The following is an 11003-nucleotide window of genomic DNA, read 5'->3' on the forward strand; positions in this document are numbered from 1 at the left end:
ATGAGAAAAGTGATTGCCAATAACAATCTCAAAAAGCCATCAATGCCCACGTTAGAGAGTCACGTTAACTAAGTTAACGTGAACTCTAACGTAGAGAAGAGAAGTTGAGCCAACGTTAGTGACACTTAACATTGTCACTAACGTTGGCAATTACTCATAAGTGGCCACGTTAGAAGCCACGTTAACCTAGTTAACGTGACCTCTAACGTTAAGGGGGGAAGAGAAGCCAACGTTAGTAACACTCAACATTGTCACTAACGTTGGCCTATGGTGGCTGGACCAAATTGGGTTTGGATGGGTATGTGACTGTAACCCTCTCAATACTTGGTTTGGAAAATGCATGTGGTATAATCAGTGACCATACTTCATCTCTTCTCATGAGCAATTGACCAAGGAATTGGCTATTGATCAAGATTTAAGAGATTGAATTGCAAGAAATTATAATTCAATCACTTAAGATTGCCAAGGAGATCAATGAGTGCATTGATTGAGGAAGAGATGAAAATGAACTTGATCCGGAGAATTGCAACATCTTCTAAGCCCAATGAACTCCCCATCTCTAATCTTACCCATTCTCTTTAATTTCTGCTATTTACTTTTATGAGCAAATCCCCCATTCCTATTTACAATTCTGCAATTTATTTTCAGTCATTTACTTCCAGTCCTTTAATTCTAGCATTTACTTTTCTGTTATTTACATTCCCGCCATTTTATTTCCTGCAACTCTCAACCCAAATTCTGGATTCGCTCAACTAGAACATTCTTCTAATTAAAGTTGCTTGATCAATCAATCCCTGTGGGATTCGACCTCACTCTATTGTGAGTTTTTACTTGACGACAAATTCGGTACACTTGCCGAAGGGAGATTTGTTGAGAGACAAGTTTTCCGTGCATCAGCCGTCAAAGAGTACAAATTTCAGATCTAAAAATGTCATGAGATGCAAAATAAATCTCTAAAAGTTGTTTAAATACTAAACTAGTAACCTAGGTTTACAGAAAATGAGTAAACTAAGATAGATAGTGCAGAAATCCACTTCCGGGGCCCATTTGGTGTGTGCTGGGGCTGAGACTGATTTTTTCTCAAGTCCCTCAATTTCAGCCAGAAATTACCTGAAATCACAGAAAAATACACAAACTCATAGTAAAGTCCAGAAATGTGATTTTTATTTAAAAACTAATAAAAATATATTAAAAACAAACTAAATCATACTAAAAACTATGTAAAAACAATGCCAAAAAGCGTATAAATTATCCGCTCATCAGTGGGTGGTATTGGCGGCCTCACAATGGTTTGCTTCATTCGAAACCCAACAGGAGGTTCAGGAATTTGCTGTGTAGCCTGCACAAGATAGAAAAACCATTTCAGCACAAAAAATGAGCAAGACAAAAGTCACCAAATACAATCCTATACTCACAGGTCCATCATTAGGAGGGGCAGATTGAGATAAATCAATCTCTTCACCAAAATCTACATTAGGCAAGGCTTTCAGTTTTGGCATCTTTTTCTTATTCTTTTTTGCCTTTGCCTGGAAATGATGATGCAAATATAACATATAGATTCAGCAATTTGCAACCAACAACATAGAACAGACCTAGCAGAATTAAAATAATTAAAAAAATAGAATACACAAAATAATAAATGCAACCAATGGATCATGTTGTTGTCCTAGCTTGTTTGTTGCTGCTCCAACGGAAGTTTCTGATTGAGTCTTGCTTTCCTTCTTTCTCTTTTTAGCCTTTGACTGCCAATTTGGATCCTTAGGTGCACCTTTGCAAGTCTTGTGATAATGACCTTTCTCTCCACACTTACTACAAGTTACTTGGTGCGATCCCCTAACTTTATTGCCAATTACCATTTCGATAGGAGCTTTCATCCTTCTAAGTTTTGGCCGGCCAGATGGACGTACGATTGGGGGAGGGAGGATTCATTGACAATCTGTGGGGATCCAATATTCGTCACTGTTTACTGGTTGGATCACATAGGAGTATGCTGCTCGGACAGCATCCATTGTCAGTGACTTATCAACAAAGTCTTCTAATTTGTATCCCATATTTTTCAATCTAAAAATTACAGCAACTGCATGCTTGCATGGAAGCCCTACGTACAATTTTAGTAAATCAAATACCATAATGACATAGCAGATAAACTTAAGATTTACAATTTTAATAAATCAAATAGCATAGTATACATGAATTACCTGTGAGCTGCCACACATTGCATGTGCAAGTGTGCTCTTTGAGATTTACACCAACCTTGTGGGAATTTTTTTGAACTTCATAGATAGCTTTGTCATTATCTCCATTCCATACTGCATTCCACTTGATGCTTTCAGGCATAACAATTTGTTCCAGTTTAATCTGTTGCACAGGAGCCAATTTACCATTGTATTTAGCTAGTTTTCTCTTGTGATTGGCCATTTTTTGCATAATGTAGCATCTCAACTCCTCACACAATGTTAATATTGGTTTTTCCCTATAACCAACAATCTTAGCATTCCATACTTCACACATATTGTTGGTTATGTTGTCTACTTTTGGTCCGTGACTGAAGTGTGATTTTGACCAACATGATGGAGGAAATCTCATCATATGCTCCTATGCATGACAATTTATCTGCTTCAACTTTTCCATGTTGTTATTGAACTGCATCTTAGTAGTTGACTTTGTACACCTCCATACCATGCTTTTGGACTCTTTGTCTTTAAATTTTTTTGTGAAATTCTTCCAAAGGTGAAGTACACAGTTTCGATGATTTGCATTGGGCATAACATTATTAAGGGCAGCTGCCAACCCCTGATTCAGTTCATCAACAAAATTCACAAACAAAGTTCACTAATAAAATAAACTAACAAACAGCACTACAAATTAAATTAACTAATACAAATATACTAAATGCATAGAGCCTAACATCCATTAATATCCCTTACTGATAAACTCTTATACTAGAATTCAGCAAAACCATAATTAAAGTAGATAAACTTCAGAAATAAAGTCCTACACCAGACTTCAGGAAAATCTTAACATCATAACAAAATGAAATCATAACTCTAATAACAGAATTTATGTTATAGAATGCTTACTTTTTGTTGGTCCGAGATGAAATTTAGTTCTTCATTGCAAACATCACCCAAGTCTTCTTTCAACCTTGTTAGAAACCACTTCCATGTCTCAGTGTTTTCACTGTCCACCACCGCATAAGATATAATAAAGAAATGATTATTTCCGTCTTGTGCTATTGCGGATAGGAGCTGTCCACCATAATATCCTTTCAGAAAGCATCCGTCAAGGCCAATCAACCGCCTGCAGCCAACCTTGAACCCAAGCATACAAGCCTCAAGCGAGATGTAAAGCCTATCAAATAATGGCAGACCCTCTGGTTGAGGTATTGTCCACATCATTGCAGTGGAACCTGGGTTGCTCCTTAACAACTCACTCAAGTAGTCTTATAGTTTACCGTATTGTTCTCCTTCCTTTCCAATTACTTGTTCCCTTGCAGCCTTCAAGCCTCTTGCGACCATCTTGTCATGCAGTTTCATATTATACTCGTCAACCATGTGCACCTTAGCCTCTTTTGGTGTCAAGTCCGGCCGAGTTTCTAACACCTTAACCAACTTGCTTGCAACCCACTTGTAATTGGCCAGATTAGAACAAAATCCCTCCCACATGTATGGTTATCTACAAAGGTTTTGATCTGATAGCAACAATCTCTAGAATTGTATGAGGTATAGATTAACCACGGACATCCTTCGTCAGCACATGTCGCCCTAATTCTTTTTGGTTCATTCCTAAGTAGAACATAGAATGAAGAAGTTAGAGATGGAATTGAATTTGAAAAATCAAAACAAAATTGGGTCTCAAGGTGGTAGATCTTATTTCAGATGTTTTAGGCTTATAATTTTGGGTATAATTAGTATCATAATTTCGATAGAAGCTTTCATCCTCCTAAGTTTTGGCTAGCTAGCTGGACGTACGATTGGGGGACGGAGGATTCCTTGACAATCTGTGGGGATCCAATATTCCTGACTGTTTATTGGTTGGATCACATAGGAGTATGCTGCTCGGACAGCATCCACTGTCAGTGACTTATCGACAAAGTCTTCTAATTTGTATCCCATCTTTTTCAATCTAAAAATTGCAGCAACTGCATGCTTGCATGGAAGCCCTATATACAATTTTAATAAATCAAATACCATAATGACAGAGTAGATAAACTTGATATAACTAATGATAGCATAGTATACATGAATATATGGGCATTCCTTTCCCTCATAAACGAAGTAATCCTTCAAGCACTCCTTGAACTCATCCATAGTGTCAAACTCCATGCCCAACTCAAAGTACACTTCTCCATAGCCATAACCGGTTTTGTGCTTCGGCCATTCGTGTTTATTACCTCCTTCATCATTTGATGAAATAGGAGACACAAATGCTTCACTCTCATAAACATGCTCCTTCTCTTCTTCAAAATCAACTTCTTCTATAATGGGCTCAACACCCTTAGTGTGACTTGACCCACTTTTATCTTGTCTAGAACCAGGTTGGGCCTTAGAACCACTAAGCCCAGTATTTTGTCCACCTATATTGCCCCCTGAACCAAATCTAACATTACCCATTCAACTAGGACTAAATTTGGGCCAAGCATGTTTCTTTCTTTTTCCTGCATACTTCCTTGAATTAGCCCTCTTCTTGTCCGTATTCACATTTCTAGCAGCCTTCCTGTCAGCACCACCCTTCCCATTATCACAATCATCTTTCTCATCAGCAGCCTTCTTATTAGTATGTGTCCTCAACTACATTCTGTCTTCATCACTATCAGTGTCACTACTCTCATCATATGCATCTGAAGGAGGATTGTATGCCTCATCCTCTGAACTTCCATAATCTTCATCAGATGAGGATGAGGAGGAAGAATCCTTAAGTTGAGTGGCAGCCTGCCCTAAATCCTCATTAACATAGCAAGGCTCACCAACTGGGTGTTCAAAGTATAAATTAAATTCTAAACAGTCATTCGCCAATAAACTTTTTTTCAAATAATTTATCTCAGAATCTCCCTTAATCACATGCAGACCAAATTCTAAATTTCGAGCTGTGGGTTCTAACCAGTACATTACAGCATAATCAGCATATCCTAAACTCTTTAGTAGTTCTTCTAGATCAAAAAAGTTCACTAAATCTAAGTCCATTGAAGGAAATTTATGTACCTTTCCATCCAAATACTTCAACACCCCATTACTATCCTTCCCAAGTCTCCCACCATGGTGAAACACGGGTATTACAAAGTTAGACATCTGCAGCACCAATAAAGGACAAATTCAGCAACAATAACAATAGGTAATAGATAGATATATTTGAAAGTAATGTAGATTATTTAGTAATTTTAATGATTGATATATCAAATTTTAATATAAATTATATATCAATTTATCAAATTTTAATACATAGATAGACAAATTTTAATGTAGATTATTCACTAAACAGGACAATGTGAATTATATATCAATTTATCTAAAATTTAGCAACAATAATAATAAGTAATAGACTACATTAGTAAATTAGTAAATTTGCTTTATTAAATTAGTAAATATGCAGTGTGCAGTAAAGGTCATATCTTAATAAATAATTATTAAACCTTGAGGCTTTGAATCATAACATGGTGAGAATATTATAATCACTAAATAGTTTTCATGTGCTAATATTACAAAAGGATGTCATTGTTTATATTACAAAAGAAAAACTTGAATTTGGATTTTAGTAAAATGTCATCTTTACATACTACTTAGCTTGATTCTTTCTTCTATTGCATAACAATGTTCCTTTTTCTATTGGTATACTTTGGTGTATCCATTATCGTTAGGTTTTGGTAGACCAAAGAAAGCTGAACTGATACATGAGAAAATGATCTTAATGACTTGGATTTATAACTGCTTTTAAATATGATTTTCATATGTGCTATATGATAATAAAGATGGAGCTATAAACACAATCCAAAATAGTTTCATAATTTATTATAATAAACTTAGCACCAAAGTATGATTGTTTGTGCTGTGCAATAGCAAAATATACAGAGCATATTTATTGTTATTGAATCCTAAGCCATATTCTAATTCAACCCTTCATGCAAAATTTAAATATAAACAATACTCCAAATCATAGGTTTCAAAGCATGTTCAATGGCAGAGAATGTGAATAAAACCACCTTCAACTTGATCATACACATGCAATGGCAGAGAGATGAGTAACAAAGCTTACCTCTCAACTATGCAATTCTCCGTCACGGTGCCGTCAATAGCTCCGTCAGGACCAACGTCTTCCTCCAAGTCAAGCGTCTTTGACGAATTTTGGAAAGGAGAGCATTAGGGTTTTTTGTAATTCTGGAGAGTAGAAGAGGAGTTCTGTGTCATCACGTATGAAGTTTGTTTATTTTTATTGGAATTGTTAGGGGCCGGGTTGGATGGCCCATTAATCTGCCCATCCAGGTTGGCATTTAACTGACACGTCATTAACATAACGTGCTATGTAGGTATGGTGAACTAGCTCTAGAGACAAATTATTAACGGAAGGGCTAACTTGTCTAACGGAGTAAAAAAATAGGGGCCGGATAGGGGTTTTTTTTCCTAGGGGCCTCATTGTCTTTTTATGTTATTGTCAGGGGCCGTTTTGGTATTTTTCTCTAAAATATATATAGATGAAAAATAAGAAATTTGTATAAAATAATTTTCTATGAAAATTATAATAACACTCTCTCTTGGATAAAAGGAGAATACACATCTTTTTAAATATAGAAAAAATCTTGATGACATGTCACCATGTCATGTTTTTATATGCTTTTTTATACAAGAAATTGATGATTTGTGCATAAATATTGAATGCTTTTGTACTTAATTGGTATATTTCCTTGATCTTTTGATTTTATAAATTTTGTAGGAAATAAGAAGAAAAAAAAAAAGCAAAAGAGCATAAAATAAGCCAAAAGGAAGCTAAGGAAAGGAAACCCAAAGAGGCAACAAGAAGGCCATGAAAAGAAGCAAAGGGAAGCAACGTTGGAACCAAAGTTGGTGCTCCAACGTTGCTGGAAACGTTGCTCCCCACAGCCTGAAGGGGTATACTTCCAACAAGAATAACTTGAGCTACAGAACTCCAAATGAGGTGATTCAAATAGCAATGAAAAGTAGGGATTGAGAGCTTTCCAAGCATATATGGAACTATATGGTGGACACTAAAATTGAGGGAGAAAACTGCCCCAAAAAGTGCATAAACGAATATGGCACCAACATGTAGTAAGGCCAGCTGACGTCTGCACCTTCGACGGAGTATAACTCGAGATGTGGAGCTCCAAATGATGCGCTTCCAATGGCATTGGAAAGTAGACATTCAGGGCTTTCCAACAATATATAATAGTATGGGGTGGTCAATGCATTTGAGCGTCCAGAATCTAGCATTTTCAACCACGTTAGACTGCTAACGTCGCCTCAAACGTTGCACACCGATGCTAGCGACCCTGTCCCCTTCAAAGAAGCATAACTTGAGTTGTAGATGTGCAATTGATGTGCTTCTAGTTGCGTTGGAAAGATGACATTCAGAGCTTTCCAACCATATATAATAGTCTATAGTGGCTGGTGCACAAAATTGTGATCATCAACAATGGCGCCAAAGACTTGGAGCTCTCAAACGTGAATCACACTTTGTCACAATTCCGCACAACTAACCAGCAAGTACACTGGGTCGTCCAAGTAATAAACCTTACGTGAGTAAGGGTCGATCCCACAGAGATTGTCGGCTTGAAGCAAGCTATGGTCATCTTGTAAATCTCAGTCAGGCGGAATCAAATGGTAATGGAGTTTAAGGTGATGAAAATAAACATAAAGTAAAGATAGAGATACTTATGTAATTCATTGGTGGATTTCATATAAGCGTATGAAGATGCTTTGTTCCCCTTGAACCTCTGCTTTCCTATTGCCTTCTTCCAATCATTCATACTCCTTTCCATGGCAAGCTTTATGTGTCTAGGCATGGCCGTGAGGCCAGCCCCCAAACTTGAAAAGGTCTATGAAAGTATGAGTAAAAGATCGATGAAAATACAATAGCAAAAGGTCCTATTTATAGAAAACTAGTGGCCTAGGGTTACAGAAATAGGTAATTAATGTAGAAATCTTCTTCCGGGCCCACTTGGTGTGTGCTTGGACTGAGCATTGAAGCTTCCATATGTAGAGACTTTTCTTGGAGTTAAACGCCAGCTTTTGTGCCAATTTGGGCGTTTAACTCCAATTTTTGTGCCAGTTTTGGAGTTAAATGTCAGAATTCTTGAGCTGACTTGGAACGCCTATTTGGGCCATCAAATCTCGGGCAAAGTATGAAGTATTATATATTGCTGGAAAGCCCAGGATGTCTACTTTCCAACGCAATTGAGAGCGCGCCAATTGGGCTTTTGTAGCTCCAGAAAATTCACTTTGAGTGCAGGGAGGTCAGAATCCAACAGCATCTGCAGTCCTTTTTCAGCCTCTGAATCAGATTTTTGCTCAGGTCCCTCAATTTCAGCCAGAAAATATCTGAAATTACAGAAAAATACACAAACTCATAATAAAGTCCAGAAGAGTAATTTTTATTTAAGAACTAATAAAAATATAATAAAAACTAATTAAAATATACTAAAAACATACTAAAAAGCATCACAACACCAAACTTAAATTGTTGCTTGTCCCCAAGCAACTAAAAATCAAATAGGATAAAAAGAAGAGAATATACAATGAATTCCAAAAACATCTATGAAGATCAGTATTAATTAGATGAGCGGGGCTTTTAGCTTTTTGCTTCTGAACAGTTTTGGCATCTCACTTTATCCTTTGAAGTTCAGAATGATTGGCATCTATAGGAACTCAGAATCCAGATAGTGTTATTGGTTCTCCTAGTTAAGTATGTTGATTCTTGAACACAGCTACTTTATGAGTCTTGGCCGTGGCCCTAAGCACTTTGTTTTCCAGTATTACCACTGGATACATAAATGCCATAGACACATAACTAGGTGAACCTTTTCAGATTGTGACTCAGCTTTGCTAGAGTCCCCAATTAGAGGTGTCCAGAGCTCTTAAGCACACTCTTTTTGCTTTGGACCACAACTTTAATCGCTCAGTCTCAAGTTTTTACTTGACACCTTCATGCCACAAGCACAAGGTTAGGGACAGCTTGGTTTAGCCGCTTAGGCCAGGATTTCATTCCTGTGGGCCCTCCTTTCCACTAATGCTCAAAGCATTGGATCTTTTTTATCACCATTGCCTTTTGGTTTAAAGGGGTATTGGCTTTTTCTGCTTGCTTTTCTCTTTTTCTTTCTTTTCTTTTCTTTTCTTTTTTTTTTCACATATATCCTTTTTTTTTCTACAAGCTTTTCACTGCTTTTTCTTGCTTCAAGAATCAATTTTATGATTTTTCAGATTACCAAATAACATTTTTCCTTTTCCATCATTCTTTCAAGAGCCAACAATTTTAACATTCATGAATCAACAAATTCCAAAATATGCACTGTTCAAGCATTCATTCAGAAAAATAAAAGTATTGCCACCACATTAAAATAATTAATCTATTTTAAAATTCGAAATTCATGCACGTCTTTTTCTTTTTCAATTAAAAACATTTTTCATTTAAGAAAGGTGATGGATTCATTTTCATAGCTTTAAGGCATAGACACTAAGACACTAATGATCATGAAGACACAAACATAAATAAACATAAGCATAAAAATTCAAAAAACAGGAAAATAAAGAACAAGGAAATTAAAGAACGGGTCCACCTTAGTGATGGCGGCTTGTTCTTCCTTTTGAAGATCTTATGGAGTTTTTGAGCTCATCAATGTCTCTTCCTTGCCTTTGTTGCTCCTCTCTCATGACTCTTTGATCTTCTCTAATTTCATGAAGGAGGTCCACCTTTAGTTGTCCCATGTTGGAACTTAATTCTCCTAGGGAGGTGTTGATTTGCTCCCAATAGTTTTGTGGAGGAAGATGCATCCCTTGAGGCATCTCAAGGATTTCATGATGAGGAATCTCCTCATGCTCTTGATGAGGTTCTCTTGCTTTCTCCATCCTTTTCTTAGTGATGGGTTTGTCCTCATCAATGAGAATGTCTCCCTCTATGTCAAATCCAACCGAGTTGCAAAGGTGACAAATGAGATGAGAGAAGGCTAACCTTGCCAAAGGAGAGGACTTGTCCGCCACCTTGTAGAGTTCTTGGGATATAACCTCATGAATTTCCACTTCTTCTCCAATCATGATGCTATGTATCATGATAGCCCGGTCTATAGTAGCTTCGGACCGGTTGCTAGTGGGAATGATTGAGCGTTGGATGAACTCCAACCATCCCCTAGCCACGGGCTTGAGGTCATACCTTCTTAGTTGAACCGGCTTCCCTCTTGAATTTCTCTTCCATTGAGCGCCCTCTTCACATATGTCCATGAGGACTTGGTCCAACCTTTGATCAAAGTTGACCCTTCTTGTGTATGGGTGTGCATCTCCTTGTATCATAGGCAAGTTGAATGCCAACCTTACATTTTCCGGACTAAAATCTAAGTAATTCTCCCGAACCATTGTAAGCCAATTCTTAGGGTCCGGGTTCACACTTTGATCATGGTTCTTGGTGATCCATGCATTGGTATAGAACTCTTGAACCATTAAGATTCCAATTTGTTGAATGGGGTTGGTGAGAACTTCCCAACCTCTTCTTCGGATCTTATGTCGGATCTCTGGATACTCATTCTATTTGAGTTTGAAAGGGACCTTGGGGATCACTTTCTTCTTGGCCACAACTTCATAGAAGTGGTCTTGATGCACCCTTGAGAGGAATCTCTCCATCTCCCATGACTCGGAGGTGGAAGCTTTTGCCTTCCCTTTCCTCTTTCTAGAGATTTCTCTGGCCTTTGGTGCCATAAATGGTTATGGAAAAACAAAAAGCTTTAGCTTTTACCACACCAAACTTAGAAGGTTGCTCGTCCTCGAGCAAAAGAAGAAAGAAGAGAGTAG

The 11003-nt window shown here is 37.3% G+C and overlaps 2 protein-coding genes across 2 annotated transcripts; both read right to left on the reverse strand.

Moving 5' to 3' along the window:
* Window positions 1657–2830, reverse strand: LOC110268300. The gene is made up of 2 exons (XM_021114300.1): window positions 2199–2830; window positions 1657–2098 (listed from the first exon to the last, which is right to left on the reverse strand). Exons 1-2 carry the CDS (start codon window positions 2587–2589, stop codon window positions 1926–1928), a joined length of 564 nt encoding a protein of 187 aa, XP_020969959.1. The 5' UTR covers window positions 2590–2830; the 3' UTR covers window positions 1657–1925.
* Window positions 2596–3665, reverse strand: LOC107620513. The gene is made up of 3 exons (XM_016322661.1): window positions 3455–3665; window positions 3081–3373; window positions 2596–2793 (listed from the first exon to the last, which is right to left on the reverse strand). The coding sequence occupies exons 1-3, from the start codon at window positions 3663–3665 to the stop codon at window positions 2596–2598; spliced, it is 702 nt and encodes a 233-aa protein (XP_016178147.1).

The sequence above is a fragment of the Arachis ipaensis genome, chromosome B10 (assembly GCF_000816755.2).
Source record: "Arachis ipaensis cultivar K30076 chromosome B10, Araip1.1, whole genome shotgun sequence".
NCBI classification, from domain to species: Eukaryota; Viridiplantae; Streptophyta; class Magnoliopsida; order Fabales; family Fabaceae; genus Arachis; species Arachis ipaensis.

Excerpts from the sequence above, each read along its gene's own strand:
- LOC107620513 (XM_016322661.1), bottom strand. The coding sequence starts at position 3,665 with ATGTGGGAGGGATTTTGTTCTAATCTGGCCAATTACAAGTGGGTTGCA. Across the intron at positions 3,374-3,454 it reads AAAGGAAGGAGAACAATACG|AGGGTCTGCCATTATTTGAT; the intron begins GTAAACTATAAG and ends TACCTCAACCAG. Across the intron at positions 2,794-3,080 it reads TCATCTCGGACCAACAAAAA|GGGTTGGCAGCTGCCCTTAA; the intron begins GTAAGCATTCTA and ends GAACTGAATCAG.
- LOC110268300 (XM_021114300.1), bottom strand. The coding sequence starts at position 2,589 with ATGATGAGATTTCCTCCATCATGTTGGTCAAAATCACACTTCAGTCAC. Across the intron at positions 2,099-2,198 it reads CAATGTGTGGCAGCTCACAG|GGCTTCCATGCAAGCATGCA; the intron begins GTAATTCATGTA and ends AATTGTACGTAG.